A 17,495-nucleotide genomic window follows, 5' to 3' on the forward strand; every position below is an offset into this window, starting at 1 on the left:
CCAACCCAAAGTTTGGTACAGATTTATTGATGACTTCTTCATGATCTGGATTCACAGTGAAGAAGAACTCCAGAATTTCCTCTCCAGCCTCAACTCCTTTGGTTCCATCAGATTCACCTGGTCCCACTCCAAATCCCATGCCACTTTCCTTGATGTTGACCTCCACCTGTCCAATGGCCGGCTTCACACGTCCGTCCACATCAAACCCACCAACAAGCAACAGTACCTCCATTATGACAGCTGCCACCCATTCCACATCAATCGGTCCCTTCCCATCAGCCTAGGTCTTCATGGCAAACGAATCTGCTCCAGTCCGGAATCCCTGAACCATTACACCAACAACCTGACAACAGCTTTCGCATCCCGCAACTACCCTCTCGACCTGGTACAGAAGCAAATAACCAGAGCCACTTCCTCATCCTCTCAAACCCAGAACCTCCCACAGAAGAAACACAAAAGTGCCCCACTCGTGACAGGATACTTTCCGGGACTGGATCAGACTCTGAATGTGGCTCTCCAGCAGGGATACGACTTCCACAAATCCTGCCCTGAAATGAGATCCATCCTTCATGAAATCCTCCCCACTCCACCAAGAGTGTCTTTCTGCCGTCCACCTAACCTTCGTAACCTCTTAGTTCATCCCTATGAAATCCCCAAACCACCTTCCCTACCCTCTGGCTCCTACCCTTGTAACCGCCCCCAGTGTAAAACCTGTCCCATGCACCCTCCCACCACCACCTACTCCAGTCCTGTAACCTGGAAGGTGTACACGATCAAAGGCAGAGCCACGTGTGAAAGCACCAACGTGATTTACCAACTGACCTGCCCACACTGTGACGCATTCTATGTGGGAATGACCAGCAACAAACTGTCCATTCGCATGAATGGACACAGGCAGACAGTGTTTGTTGGTAATGAGGATCACCCTGTGGCTAAACATGCCTTGGTGCACGGCCAGCACGTCTTGGCACAGTGTTACACCGTCCGGGTTATCTGGATACTTCCCTATAACACCAACCTATCCGAACTCCGGAGATGGGAACTTGCTCTTCGATATATCCTCTCTTCCCGTTATTCACCAGGCCTCAATCTCCGCTAATTTCAAGTTGCCGCCACTCATACCTCACCTGTCATTCAACAACATCTTTGCCTTTGCACTTCCGCCTCGACTGACATCTCTGCCCAAACTCTTTGCCTCTGTATGTGTCTGCTTGTGTCTGTATATGTGTGGATGGTTGTGTGCGCGCGCGCGCGTGAGCGTACACCCATCCTTTTTTCCCTCCTAAGGTAAGTCTTTCCGCTCCCGGGATTGGAATGACTCCTTACCCTCTCCCTTAAAACCCAAATCCTTTCGTATTTCCCTCTTTCCTGACGAAGCAACCGTTGGTTGCGAAAGCTAGTATTTTGTGTGTATGCTTGTGTGTCTATCGACATGCCAGTGCTTTTGTTTGGTAAGTCACATCATCTTTGTTTTTAGATATATTTTTCCCATGTGGAATGTTTCCCTCTGTTTTTTTTATATATATATTATTTTAACACCTGAACAATCAGGTAGGCTGGCAGCGGCATGCTACATGCTACGCCGCTCTTCAGCCATGGAGTTGACAATAACAGTACAATAACGGAGAATTAAAATGAACATAGTGACGGGCAAAAAATAGTGGTTACAGAGACACAAAAAACACTGAGCCGTTCACACTCGACGATAACGACACTGAAAACACGTTGACACGGCGCACAGAACACTGGTGAATCCGACGGCACAAGTGAATGTAGAAGCGTGACGGCAGACACAAAAAAACACAAAACAACTTCACACACAAGAGACACAGATGGCGATTATCTCCGGCGCGCGAATGTTCACTGAGCGTTTGCGAGTCCGGGGACTAAATATATTTTTACCCATTAGCTTGTTATATATTGTCATCCCCATATACTGTGGAGTTCGTGCATATAATTTCAAATGGTGTGTGGGTAACATAGAATTATTTTTATTTCTTGTGTTGTATGTGTGGTTAAAATGATTTTCCTCAAATAATTTGTGTCTGCTGTGTACAAAGATTATAATTTCATAAATGTATATGGAGGGAACTGTTAGGATTTGCAGGTTCCGAAATAATGGGTGACAAGATTCTGTTTGTTGTGCACTGCACATGTATCTTATAATTTTCTTTTGCAGTTTCAGTATTCAAGATACACTACTTGAATTTCCCCAGAAAATGATACCATACCTAATTACAGATTCAAAATAATTATGATATGCTATTTTTCATGTACTCATGTCAGTAGAGTTTGCTAGTATTTGCATTGCAAATGCAAAGCTGCTTAGTTTATTTGATAGGAACTCAGTATGTGTACTCCAGTTTAAGTTGTTGTCCACATTTAGTCCTAGGAATTTGACTGTGTTAACTTATTCCATAGGATGATTGTGATGATGTATTTTAAGATCCACACATTTCAAATGTTTGGTTTTGAAATGTACCATATTGGTTTTTGCAATGTTCAGTTTCAAGCCATTTAACTGGAACCAGTTTTCTGGAGTACCCATTGTGCTCACAATGGAGCTCTGAATTTTTCCTGCATCATCTTCAATTAAAACAGAAGTGTCATCTGCAAACAGAACTGATGGGGAATTTATATTTATGGGCAAGTCATTAACATAGAATAGGAACAGGACTGGCCCCAAAATGGAGCCTTGAGGCACACCTTGTGATATTGTACTCTATTTAGAATAATAATTCCACTGCATTTGATGTGACACTTACCCTTTGCTTCCTGTTGTGCAAGTATGATGTGAGCCATTTCAGAGCTTTGTCCTTAATCCCATATTTGTTTAATTTGTAGATAAGCAAGTCATGGTTCACCAAGTCAAATGCTTTTGAAAGATCGCAGAAGATACCTGCGACTTTACTCCTCTGATCCAATGATTTGCATATGTTCTCAATAAAGTTATTTACTGCATCCAGTGTGTTTTTCCTTGTTGGAATCGAAATTGGTTACTTACAATAATATAATTTTTTACGATAAAATTTTTGATCTGATTTGCAGCTACTTTCTCTAACACTTTTGACAGGATTGGGAGAATAGAAATAGGGCGATAGTTTCCCATATCTTCCCTCGACCCTTTCTTGAACAGAGGTCTCACTTCAGCATATTTTAACACATCAAGAAAGCACCCCTGTTCAAAAGATTGGTTGATTATTTTAGCTAGCGGGGGTGCTATTATGTCATATACTGCTTTAATCACTTTACTTGGTGTCCCATCCCACCTAGCAGAATTTTTATTTTTTAATGGCAATAAAACATTTTTCACATCCTTTATTGTGACTTTTTTAAAATCTGTGAGATACTCAGCTTCTTGGTCAAGTCCAAAGGGATTTACTTTACTCTGATATCCTGCTACATCAACTTCTAACTTTGCTACATTTATGAAGAATTCATTTAAACACTTCGATATCTGAGCTGGGTTTACAACAACATTATCATCTACTTTAATCTTAGTTATTTCATTACAACTGACTAACACCTAACTCTGATTTGACAACAGACCACACTGCCTTTGTCTTACTATTATGTTGTAAAATAAACTTATTGTTTGCCATTTGTTTTGCTGCCTTTACAACTTTTTTGAATATGGCTTTATAATGTTTCACATACACAGCAAAATGTCTGTTTTTGTAATATTTCAGTTCATTATGTAGTTGCCTCTTTCTGGCACTAGAAATTTTTATACCCTGAGTTATCCATTTAATCTTCCTAGTCATTTTGTTACATTTGGCTTTAAGTGGAAAAGTATCATTAAATATTTCAAGAAAGCTACCAAGAAATTTGTTAAAGTCAGTACTACTTGAGATACAGCTGTCATAAGGCCATTCAACATGTCTTAACTTATTGCTAAATATAGTTAGGTTTTTTTCATTGAAGTTCCTTTTCATGTGGCTTTTGTTACATGAAATTTTTTTTATAGAGTTTTGGTAGTTCAATGAATAATGCAGAGTGGTCAGAGATTCCTAAATGTAAGCAAAATTTATTAACATCTTCAAACACATAATTTGTTAAAATATTATCAACACAGGTCGCTGACTGTGCATTTATTCTAGTGGGTTGCATGAAGTTTGCTTTGAAGCCAAAGGTTTTTATTTAGTCATTGAACTTGGACACATCATTGTTGTCAGCTATGATATTTTTATATTGAAATCAGCAGCTATTATAATATTTTTCCTTTTTTCTTTATTAAGATTTTCAAGAAGGCACTTAAATTTGAGCAGGAAAGCTTCAATTGTAGTTTTGTCTGGTACTCAGAAATTATTACGACATTTAGGTCTCTTAACTCGACACAACAGCTTTCAAATATACATTCTTCATTCAAATGATTAAAGTTGTTCCTTACTTCATATTTCATGTCAGAATGAGTAAGTATGCAAAAACCTCCATGTGATTTCTCTCCTCTACAAAAACTGTTGGCTAATCCGAAATTTTCGATTTTATAAAGAATTTTAGTATTACCGCACGTAAGCCAATGTTCATTGAGACAGATAACTTTAATATTTTTAAATTCTGAAAGAATAATTTGTAAGTCATCAAGTTTATGATTTTTGTTTGAAAAGTCGGCACTGAGACCATTTATATTCAAGTGCATTATACATGGACACACTTTTTTATTTATAGGTTCAGGCATAGGCCTACTCTTTCTTGGGTACTGTTTCGGTCTCGCCGTTTTTGTTAGCAAACATTGTTTCCCATCCCCGTCATTACTTACAAGTTTCCCTTATTATTCAGAATTTTACTTGTATCAGTGAACATTTTACTGAGAATTCTGGATCCTAGCCTATTTAAATGAAGACTGTCTTTACCCAAGCACTTATTGTTTAAGAACTTGTTCGGATTTATAAACACAGCTCCTAGATTGTTACAGATTCTGTTTACATCACGGTTTATTCTGTCTATGTATTGATCACTGACGGATCGTCTGTATACAATACCACCCACTACAATTCTAGATGTTTTGTAGAGATTACTGGCTGATCGAATTAAGTTTTTTTGTTTTACTTACAATTTCCTCTTCAGTGTTGCTTCTAAGAGAATTTGAATCTACGTGAGTGAAGACTCCTTTATAATTGTTCCGAGAAGCCTCTGTTGGACCATTCTGCGGCCTATGTATGTTGCTGAAGTGTTTGTTCAACTGGTGAGTCTTGATTCCTGGGCGAACGTCTACTTTGCATTTTGGCACCACCACATTTTTGAAGTACTTGGTACTTAATTATTACTGTATCTTTAACTTGCTGTACCTCTGCCGTATAAATCACCAAATAAAGTTACTTCCCTACAAGCCACCATTACTGAGGAACCACTGTGCACTTAGAAAATTTTACTACTAACTAGAACACAAACATGTGCAGTAGGTAAAAAAGTTTGGCTACCCCTGTCCTAGTGTATCCATGTAGCTAAGATAACCAGATGTTGGAGTGTCATAGAAATAGCATAGATAGCGGTCAATGAGCTGGGACGACAAGCAACAAGTTCTGCACTGCTGGAACATACTTCCTCTTACACAACGTTCCATTTATTAATTAGAATCCTCCTTTTGTCAGTTCCTCTTCCTCCAAAGCTATCATTTCTCAAAGGTGCACCTCTTTGTTCAGCAGTAGTGTCATTTAGTGCAGCAATGACAGATTTCATCCAAGCTGCTGTGTTCTGCCAAAGAATTCCTTGAAAGGCAGTCAGCATCCTTGTATGTGTGTCCACTTTTGTACACCATTGTGACATCGTACTCCCAAAGCCTTAGTGCACATCTCGCCAGTCAACCTGACGGATCATGTAGGCTGGTCAGCTAGCACAGAGAATGGTCGTTCATCACAATAATGAATAGTTTTCTGAACAAATATGACTGGAACCTGCGATGGTCCAAACAGCAACACACCCTTTCTTGGTCATAAAGTAGTTCATCTTGGACTTGGAGAGTAATCTGGAAGCATAATACCATAACCACTAGCATTGGTGTGAAGTTCTGTCTCCGCATTCTGGTCGTATAATGCTAGAACTGCAGAAAACATCCGCAACTCTTCAAGGACAAGGAGAGATCTTTCTTACATCTCGTACCAGGAAAATGTGAGATCTCTCTGCAGTATTTCTGCAAGGTATGTGTCTTTGTACAGATGTCTCTTATGAACTGCTGGTAGTACAAGCACATTCCAAAAAAACTTCTCTCATCACAAATGTGTCAAGGAATTGGAAAATCTGTGACTGGTTTTATTTTCTCTGGACTTGGATTTTATTGCTATTCACTAGGTGGCTCAAGATTTTAATTTCTTGAGCAGTAAAGGGGCACTTGAAACTCCCTGGCAGATTAAAACTGTGTGCCGGACCGAGACTCGAACTCAGGACCTTTGCCTTTCGCAGGCAAGTGCTCTACCGACTGAGCTACCCAAGCACAACTCACGCCCCGTCCTCACAGCTTTAATTCCGCCAGTACCTTGTCTCCTACCGGTGCACACTCCGCTGTAGAGTGGAAATTTCATTCAAAGGGGCACTTTTTCAGATTTCAGTGGAACGTTACAGTCAGAACACATTCAACATGGTTGTTGGGCAACTTAGATATTCTTCAAATGTCTTTTAAATAACAACACTGTCATCTAGAAACCAAAGACAGATATGTCCATGGTCCATGTGTTCAACTGGAATGTTACACAGTCTAAACAGCATAGCTTAAAGTCATAGAGGCACTCAGGAGTTATGAAAGCAATCTTTTCCCAGTTAGCATTGTCAGCCTCAATCTGCTAGTAGTCTTTCTTTATGCCCATAGTTGAAGAAATACTTTGCTCATTGCAAGCACTGCAAGGTGTCATCAATGCTTGACAATCAATAGAAATCTTTCTTTGCAATTTTGTTCAGCCGTTAGTAGTAGATGCAGAAATGCCATGTGTCATCCTTGTTCACAAGAACCACAGGTGAGGACCAAGGATTCTCCGAAGTTTCAACCATGTCATCTTGCAGCACCTTCTCTGCTTCATCTCAAATTATCCAATGTTCAGCCAAGACACCCTGTACAAGTAGACTGATGGATTATCCCCAGTGCTGAAATGGATGTTTCACCATGGCTGCTTGATCAGTCTTTTCTCCACTCCAGATCCGATTCCAAAAACTGTCACAGAACAGAGAACACACACTGACATTGTTACTCAGTCAGCCCAGGTGCTATTAGCACTTCGACAGTAGCTTTCTCCCCAGTGCTGCCAGTAATTCTTCATTCACGACTGGAAGTCGTGTTACTGAGGATGGTGGAATAACAATGTCTTCAATGACAGACTTCATCAATCTGGAGCTCTCACCTTACACGATCTATCATGGCTTGTAATGCCTGCAAAACTCCCATCTGAGAATAATGTTACGACTACATTCTCTTCAAATGACAATTTCAAAGAACTGAGTTTTGTCAATGATAGTTATTCTTGCAATACATCTTCCAGTATGCTGGACATATTTCCTACACAGCCTTCGGCACAATTGCTCTCATATCACAGAACATAGTCTTCTTTATCTGATGACAATAAGCAGACACTATTGAAAAGGAAGTCCCCGAGTCAGCCAGTGTCCGGAGAAGTTGGCAAACAATGACTATGTCTGTAACTGTCGCCCATGGAGGATTCTCATCTGTAATGGCCTCACCTCTGTAGGTGGTCACCTAGCATTATTCAAATTCAAACAAATAAAAATAGTGATAACTAAAAGGTACCATCTTGTACACAAAATCAGAATGTTTAAGTGAAATTCCTGCGTGTTCATAATTTAAAAATAGCAAGGCACATCAATATGTAGTACACTCAATATCATTTACTAAGCTGACCCTTAAAGAAATGTGATATCTTAGTTTGTATATTTGAACTTACAAATATTTGCGAACTTGTCTTCTGCATCATTTATGTACTCACTTCCTGCTTATTTTACACTTTAGTGATACCTGTAGTTTATAATAGAAGTCATTTCAGTAAACTGATTTACACTACCACAAATCAATAGATAACAGCTCCAAATTTTATTTAAAAAATGTGTGTGAATTCCTAAGGAACCACACTTCTGAGGTCATCGGTCCCTAGACTTACACACTACTTAAAGTAACGCATGCTAAGAACAACACACACACCCATGCCCGAGAGAGGACTCTAATCTCTGGCGAGAGGGGCCGTGCAATCTGAGTTAATCTCTATGTCTACAGTTTATAGTTTTTCAGTACTCCAGGAAAGTCAAACAAAAATTAGAAACACACAACTTTGGCCACTTCTCTCATAAACTGACTGTCTCCACCAACCCGCTTAAAAACCTTTCTTATGACAAGTAACAATTACCACTGTAAATAGATACCCAGTCTCACTGTACATACAAATGTGTTAGTCTATAACCGTATTGGTTAATATTTATATGAGCGTATTGGTCATTGAGAAAGCAACAGCTTTCTTGAAGCATAACTTTCCTGTTAATTGTGTTAGATTTACTCCTAATTTCTTTGAAGGACGAACACACTCTGTACTTTTACTCTTTTAAACATTCAACCTACTTCCGGCATTTACTAACAGCCTCAAATACAGAAGGTGGACAAAAGTATGGAAACACTAAAAATCACAACACATTACTATTCCTAATATGGTGTAGAAAACCATTGGCATTCAAAACAGCTTACAGTCATCTCAGAATATCTAAATAAAGGTCCTGTATGGTTTCAAGGGAACCTTTCACCATTCTCCCTGCAAAACAGTGGCAAGGGCAGGTAACGATGATGGAGGTGGATAGTGATCTAGCACCATTCTCTCAAAGTAGACCTCAATGACTGAATAATATTGAGATCTGGCGATTGCGACAGCCAGGGGAGATGCGACAATACAGCCTCATGTTCACAAAAGTTGTCCTGGACAATGCAAACTGTGTGAACAGGGGGCCTGTCATGTTGGAACACATTATCACCTTTTGGGAAGAAATAGTGCAACATGGGACGGCCCTGATATACCAAAATGGTCACACAAGCCTCGGCAGTAAAGCGATCTCACAGATTAACTGTAGAGCTCAAGGAATACCACAATATGGCTGCCCACCTTGTTTCATTCTTGGGATGCAGACTTGGCTAGAAGTTGGAAACAGTGTAAAACAAGATCACCCCACCATATGAAATTCTTCCATAGCTACACAGTCCAGGTTTTATGGCTTGAGCACCATGTTTTCCTGATAAGGGCATCTGCATCATTGATGAATGGTTTTGGAATTACACCTCACCCTGCAATTTCCTGCTCACAGAGCCCTCTTTGTTTTGTTTTGTTTTGTTGCTGACAGAACTCACAGGAGTGACATTCCATTCATCATCAACTTTTGGGGAACAGTGATCTCATTTTTCATCACAAACTTCAACAACCATCTACCACTATCACTTAATACACACGTTTGTCTGAACTGTGACTTTTTGGATGATTGTTTTCCACTTTCCCTGTAAGCGGCATTAATTTTACATATGGTGCCCCCTGAAACACCGAACACTTCAAACATGGAAGTACCTACCATTTGAGCACAAACCATTTGCCCACGTTAAAATGCATTGAGCTCTGACACAATGTTGTCACAACTTCACAGGAAACTGTTATAACCACAACTGACATTTGAAATGTATTGGGAACACTGCACAGTTGCTATTCGTGGTACGTGCAACAGTGCAACCTACAGGTTTGGCAAGCAACTGCATATATTATGTTCAAGCATGCATTTCTCTTAGTGCTTCCATAGTTTTTTCCAACTCCTGTATCTTTCTGTTTCTACCTCTATGTTTGCCTCATTTATTTATTTATTCACGCATTTCTCTTTTCTTCTCATTACAATACTACTACTCGATTTATTCATTTTTATTCTTAATTTTATATATTTTCTTTACTTTGGACTTGATAGCCACCTACACCACAGTACAGTCTGTAAATTTTTCCTTGTTTGTTAGTGGCAGGGGGGGGGGGGGGGGGGGGCAGCAAAGAAAAGGAAAAGTTATCTCTGCCCACCACACAGTGCTAAGAAACATAGCTCTATGAAACTTGGACCATGCGTACAAAGAACTGCTACGGTGCAATACAAAAGGTAACTGAAAGAAATATGCAACATGATGAACAAAAATGACACTATTACTCGAAGACAATAACTACACTGATGTCACTGTGATTTATGTTGGTTCCTGGGCATTACAAAAGGTGGGACATAGCTCTTATAGAATGTGTAATCACCATGGATAGTAATGCATACTCTGCAGCTCGCGTCAATTCCCATCAAGTGGGATGTATTTCAGCACGTCTACATGCCACGAAGACCATCCAATAGTTGTCAACTGCGTTGGAGGATGAATGGAACATCCTGCCACAAGAACTCCTTACCAATCTTGTGACTTGCAAGTGAGCACACTGCAGCACATGCGCTGCCATCCGTGATAATTATGTATCCTATTAGAATCCATGTTTTGCCTTTTCTAATGCCCATGAGACCACCATGAATTGTACCTACTTCATTGTAATTGTACTTGCATAAAAATGTCACTTCCGTTCATCTCACTTTGTATTTCTTCCAGTTACCTTCTGCACTATACTGTAGCAAGTCTTTACGTATGGTCCAAGTTTCAACAAGACATGTCACTTGACAGCGACATCATACAAAAATTACTCTCAACATTAAATTTTGCACACCAGTGTTGATAGTATGGAGGAGAAGTTTTAGGCAATGCTCACAATGAGCCATGAATTGATTCAACATTCTAGCACAAAAGACTCCAACACAGCATAGAAAAATTAAAAGTGACACTAAACAATAGATACTACAGTGGTACTGGATTCCATATTGCTAAGTTTGTTAGTGGGTGTTGACAAAACGTTAGTGACAAAGTCTTTTGACTTTCACTGATTCTGAACTAGGGAGTCAACAATACAAGAAGCAATTTACAAACTAAATTAGTGGTACTATAGAACTTGAACATGTCATGTTCATACACCGTAACTCCCTATTCATTATACACTGTAACTCCCTATTCTTTACCTATTCTGAATGTTTCTCTCAATTCAGGGTTGGTAGCAGTTACTCGTTTCCATTAGCATATACATTTTTCTTTCTTCTGATTAATGAAAGTTATAAAATTCTTAGAGCTTGATAATGAACTGAATGCTTAAATTGTTGAGTGTGTCAGCCTTGTTACAAATGTTTCTGTACTGGCAACTAAAAAAGTAAATATTCTTTTGCCATAAATATTGTTAGTAAATATTGAATAAATTTATACCTTTTCTTGTTCTGCATCTTGCAAGGTTTCCGTATGTGATGGGATCTATGAAACATGATGTAAGTATCAATGCATGGGATCTGACACAAACAAATTAATAACTTGAAATATTCTGCCCATTTTCATTCACTAATGCCTTATGGAATAATCTGGGCTACTGCATCATTCATAAACAAAGTTAATTGTACACAAAAGCATGTACAAAGAACAAAACACAGTGTGCACAGGCAATGATAGTAGTCAAGTAATTACACACTTTAACACTATACATATTGTATGAAACTTATTTTTTATACCACCATACCAAAAGCACAAATGAGGCACATAATTAAAATACCAGAAGAAAGATGCTGATTGGTCCAAAATGTGGTGAATTATGTCTCCCCCAATCCTAATGATGTTATATGCCCCGGAGATAGTGAAGGTATCCACAGTTGTTTTTGTTGATGGTTTCTCCCTTGATGCTGTTATGTGCCGACTTGTTAATGCAGAGTATATGTCCACGTACGGAAATAAATTATTAAAAGTCTATAAACTTTCTCAATGCCATTAGAATGCATCATATAACTCTGTTGGAAAATATGTAACTAGCAAGCAAACAAACTGCTCGAAATATATATGCCAGACTTAATTCTGTCGTGAATTAATAAGAGACCTTTGGAGCAACTAAAACATACTGAAATGCAATAGCCACAACCAACAGCACCTTGCTCATATACAAAAGTTTGACTGTATGCACAAGTATATGTAACGCCTTCTATGTTTTGGTCAATGTCAAAAATATCGATTTTTATGAATTTTGGTGCTGTTGTCTTCATAATCTAGGCAATGTCTGTGATGTATTGTCATCAGGGTGGACACTGATTGAAACAAGCATTGCACATACATGTAAGGAAAAAAAATTATTAGCATTGCCATACTTTATGATTTCAGACAAAGCATACATATAGATGAAGAACATGTTTAGAAAGCTGGTATGGATCCTACACATTATGAAACATTTTGTTCCACATGACCCACTCACATTTCCATCTCTTCATTTCTGTCTTCAGTGGTCACATATTTCCTGCCTTACGTAAAAATTGATATTATCCTTTATCAACAACTCGTCATGCATTTTAATCTTTCTACTTGTCTATACTGGCTATTGGAGTATTACACACAAAACTGGCAGTTTTGACTGTTACATAGGCTTAATACTGTTCCTTCACACTTCTCTGCATGTTGTTTAAAATTATTACATTGGGTTTATGTGCTCTTGCATGACAATTAATGAAAAGTAGTAAATTTTCCCTCTCCTCTACTTATAGTATTAAAATCAAGTATACAGGTAACTAACTTTACTTGCAATTCTGAAGATAAAACACCTCAAAAATCAATTTCACATACATCTAGAACTGGCTTTGACCTTTTAGTACAGTTCAATGCATAGAATCCTTTGAGAATGTCACTACTTAATATTAAAATTAAAATTTAAATAAATGCATATTAACAAAGATGACAAAACTTATGATTTACCTTAGAATATTTGTGTGTGCCCAATGCAGCAAGATCAATTTTAGACGACGCTACCAGCCGTGTAACATGTTGACGGTATTTTGACATAATAAGCTCCAGTGCCTTTTGGTGTTCATCCAGAGCAGCTCTTAGTTCCCGGTTTTCTTGCTGTAATTCACGTAAATGCCTGTTCTCCTGCTGGATGCCTGCCACAAGCACAGCATGTGGCCGCTGACGTGCTGATTCATTCAGTTCATTCGCTTTCTCTTGGTACTAAGGAGTACAAAGAAGTACCTTCTGGGTGACATCATAACATAAATGTCTTTTCAAAGATAAAAATACATTTTGCAAAGACTTAATGAAAAACGTTTATTATTTTTTATGTGTGTATGTATCACTGCGGACTAATTTAAAAGGCTTTTATCCTGTTATTAACAAAAGAAATATTAAAATTTGACAAACTGTAAAAATAAAATTTCAAAGTTACTTACTACAGGTTGATCAACATTACACAGAAAAAAAAAAAATTATCTACGAAAGACTCAGTTAGTGACACGACATGGATTTTATTCACACGTAACGGAGTGACCACATCACTGAACATGAAAAATTATTTTCTGTACCACAGTAAATGAAAAATGTGAAGAGATTAAAAAGTTAACAATGTCTTGTTTTAATAACCACTATCAAGAAGTAGCAGTAAGGGATAACTGTATTTATCAATTATCAGCTGAACTCATATCACCACTGCAGGTGCCCCATGCCTACCGGTAGTAACAGTGATCATCATATCACAGCCTGAAGAACAAGCCACAAGACACAGGGAAGGAAAATTAGGACTTAGCATCCCATCAACAATGGGGTCATTAGCAATAGAGTTCAATCTCAAACAGACAGTAAATTAGTAAGGTGTCTCTTCAAAGGAATCACCCTGTCGTTTGCTTTAAGTTATTTTTCTAATCGTGGAAAATTTAAATCTGACTAGCCAGAAGGAGTTTCTTCATCCTGTTCAGACATTAACTGTCATACTTCTGCACCACAAGATACAGTGCTCAAGGATTTATGATACGCTGCCTGAACACAAGGTGTGTACTTTGATACAAAGTATATGAATCAAGTTCCATCAAACAAGAAATTGCTGGATGTGTTACACAGAGGAAAATAATTACCTAATAGGTCTAATACACAACACCATTATAAATGTAGAAACCAAAGAAATAGAAATAACTAAAGCAGTTTTAGGGCATATTACAAGAAAAGAACACAATTTCATTGCCATGATTGGTTTCAAGCAATCGCACCTATTGTGGTGAAACCTATAACTCGGGTAGAGTGATGGGCTACCTGCCGTGGCGCGCACAGCCACGCAAATACAACGGGTGGCTACTGCTGCAGAATAAGCCACACCTGCAACGTAGTTCCGGCGCGTTCCGCCAGCCGGCACTAGAGGCGTTTCCTGCCAAATTTAAAGCAGCCACAGAATACGCACGTGCGTGACCCCATTTTCCGACACGGATGGTAATACGAAACATCACCATCCGCCAAACGGGTATCGCCAACGGCCGCCAATCCTCACGACAGAATCTGTGGAGAAAGACTAGAGCTGCCAGGTTAAATAGCCGGCAGGAAAAGAAACAGGCGTCTTTTGACCTGCCGCCAGGAGGAAACATCGTCGCAGCTGGATTGACCAGGTGCCCGTCTTCAATACGCCAGTCTTTGACCCAGAAGCGGCGCCCGTGTAACTCCTCGGCACCCGTTGGAGAGCATCGAGAGAGGAACGTAAAATCAATTCAGTTATAAAAGTCAATTTTATAAAGGTTGTATATTCGTGTTTTGATACTAAATTTTTGGGCAGGAGATAAACCTTTTTATTTTCTAAAAAAGGTTATCTGTTGTAAAGTTAAGTGGTGTCCTGGCTACACCTAATAAAGCAAATTTTATCATCACGTGGGTGTTGAACAGTGTATATAACACTACCCATTCACCTATACCACAAAAGAGGATCACGGTAGTTGGAATGACATATTAGTTAAATATGTTCAGACTCAAAAACTGTTTGGAGGTTTTTGTCATCGTTTTTGTTTGCAAATGGATACGAGATGCAGTGAATGTTGGGCATTGGGTTTGTTCCATGCTTTGACACCCTGGCTTGGAGGAGCAGAGTGCACTGCCAAGTACAGAGTGTGCTGTGACAATGGTGATGACATCACAGTGAACAGGAGATGTAGAGACAGATCTATCAAAAACTGATTATTCTGTTGTATTATAATTTGTCAGGTTGACATTTAAACTGAAACTGACAGTCAATCACTGCAACGTTCCTGGAGAAAGTACTCTTCATCATGAAGGAATTGTAAAACATTGCAAGAATACATATTATACTGAATGAAACAGTGTCATATTCACTTACGTAACTGCATGTTATACTAAGTTCTATTCTTTCAGCGTCTGCTGCAGAATCTGAAGAAAATGTCTGAGCTTTTTAGTTTCCACGATCACCAAGAAGTACAAACGTGAGCTGAATAATATCAAGTAATTACAGCTCACGGACAAATTAGTTATGAACACTGGAGATCACTATACTATATTCAGACAGCTACAATAGTTTTACTACATTGCCAACAATGACAGAAAAGATGGATTGCTGCTTATCATAAGGAAGACACATTAAGTTGCAGAGAGGCACAATTCAAAGACACACACAAAGCTTTTGGCCACAGCCTTCATCAGCAAAAGAGAAACACACACTGTTCATACACACAAGCAAATAAGCACACCTCATGCACTCATGACTGCCAACTTTGGCAGCTCAGGCCAGAATGCAGCTATCACATCGGATGGCAGCAGCAATGGGAAGGCGAAGGTATAGTAGTGTATGGACGGAGAGACAGACTAATGCTGTCTGGCAGAGTGCTGCAACTAGAATACCAAAAGACGCAGTGTCAGAAGGTTTTGGGGCAAGGAGGTGGGGAAGAAAAGAACTGAAAAAAAAGAGGATCAGAGAAAGATGGGTGGGTGCATTGGCAAAGGGCGGCAAACAAAGAGGCTGAGAGGAGAGAATGGGAATGAGATGATAGGACGCAGGAGGTGGACGCTTTTGGTGGAGGGTGTGGGGACAGTATGTTACTGTAGCTGGAGGCCAGGATAACGTGGAGTGGGGAACGTGTTGTTAGGATAACTCCCATCAGCACAGTTCAGGATAGCTGGTTGTGACGGGGGACCCAGATGGCTCACGTAATGAAGCAGCCATTTAAATCAAGCATGTTATGCTCAACTCCATGTAGAGCCACAGGGTGGTCTAATTTGCTCTTCATCCTGGTGGACAGATGATTGTTAGTCACACCAATGAAAAAGCTGTGTAATGGCTGCAGCAGAGCTGGTAAGTGATATGGCCGTTTTCACGGGTGGCCCAGCCCATAATCGGGTAGGTGGACTGGGTATGTCTTGGTTGGTTGGTTAATTTGAGGGAGGGGACCAAACAGCGAGGTCATCGATCCCATCGAATTAGGAAAGGATGGTGAAGGAAGACAGCTGCACTTTTTTAAAGGAACTATCCTGACATTTGCACGAAGCAATTTTGAGACATCACGGAAAACCTAAAACAGGATGGCCAGTTGTGGGTTTGAACCGTTGTCATCCCAAATGCGAGTCCAGTGTGCTAAGGGCAGGTCTTGCATCTGGATCTTCTAGCTGGGTCTTCCACAGGGATATGATGCTTGTAAGGGGTTGGGATTGGGATTTGCACAGGGATGGACTAGGATGTTGTGGAGGTTGTATGGGTGACGGAATACCACTTTAGAAGAGGTGGGAAGGATCTAGAGTAGGATGTCTCATTTAAGACCATGATTATAGGTAATCAAAGCCCTAGCAAAGGATGTGGTTCAGCCATTTCAGTCTGGTGTGGTTTTGTGTGACAAAAAGGGTGCTCCCTTTGTGGCCAGTTTTTGGGGATGGTGGGAGGATTGGGGGTGTTATGGGAAATTGGATGGGAGATCTGTTTGCAGACTATGTATGGGCAATACAGCCTGTCTGTGAAGGCCTCTGTGAGATCCTCAGCATACCGATCGGTTGGCTGGTTTAGAGTGAAAGCGACTAAACTGCAAGGTCATCAGTCGCTTCATCCATTCATTGGTAAACCTAGAGTAGTCATCAAAGGAAGGAGGCAAGAAAGCCTGAATGTAACTAACACAAGATCAAAGAGAGATAAAACCCAGAAAAAAAAAAAAAAGACAGCACAGGCAAGTCGTTAAAAGATCAGTCACGAAAAGGTATTAAAACCAAGAAATGAAAAAGAATAAAATGGTGGAAAGGGTAGAGGCCCGGCTGGGCCACCCAGCAAGGGCAAGGGCCGCCAAAGGACCCCGGGTGGGGGAGGAAGGGGGGGGGGGGGGGGAGACTGGAGACTGGTGCCCTTCCAATCCCATGGGCAATCAACGACACCAAGCAGCCCTACCTTGCAAGGATGAATAGAACCCACCTTTGCAACCAAAACGTAACACCAGGTCAGCCGAGTTGGTGTCACCTGCAAACACTAGAGGGAGCGTGTCAGGAAGATTTAGATGCCGGCAGCCAAATTCGGGCAGTCTATGAGTAAGTGGACCACCGTCAGGCAGACTCTGCATCGGCAGTGAGGGGGATCCTAGAGTCAAAGAATGGGTCAGCCAAGTGTAGCCAATGCAGACAGTGGATTTTCTGCAAGAAGCAAGCTGAGAAGACT

At 40.0% G+C, this 17,495-nt stretch overlaps 1 protein-coding gene across 2 annotated transcripts in view; it reads right to left on the minus strand.

The window, feature by feature from the left end:
• LOC124622642 (FGFR1 oncogene partner 2 homolog) overlaps positions 1 to 17,495 on the minus strand; it is an 84,960-nt gene that overhangs the window by 30,533 nt on the left and 36,932 nt on the right. The window contains exons 3-4 of one of the 2 annotated variants that reach the window (XM_047148419.1): positions 12,800 to 13,051; positions 11,282 to 11,326 (exon numbers count right to left, since the gene is read on the minus strand). In XM_047148419.1, coding sequence (XP_047004375.1) covers positions 11,282 to 11,326; positions 12,800 to 13,051 — 297 coding nt within the window. The remainder of the gene's footprint in view (positions 1 to 11,281; positions 11,327 to 12,799; positions 13,052 to 17,495) is intronic. The other variant, XM_047148421.1, reaches the window with a different exon arrangement.

Source organism: Schistocerca americana, chromosome 7 (genome assembly GCF_021461395.2).
Source record: "Schistocerca americana isolate TAMUIC-IGC-003095 chromosome 7, iqSchAmer2.1, whole genome shotgun sequence".
NCBI lineage: Eukaryota > Metazoa > Arthropoda > Insecta > Orthoptera > Acrididae > Schistocerca > Schistocerca americana.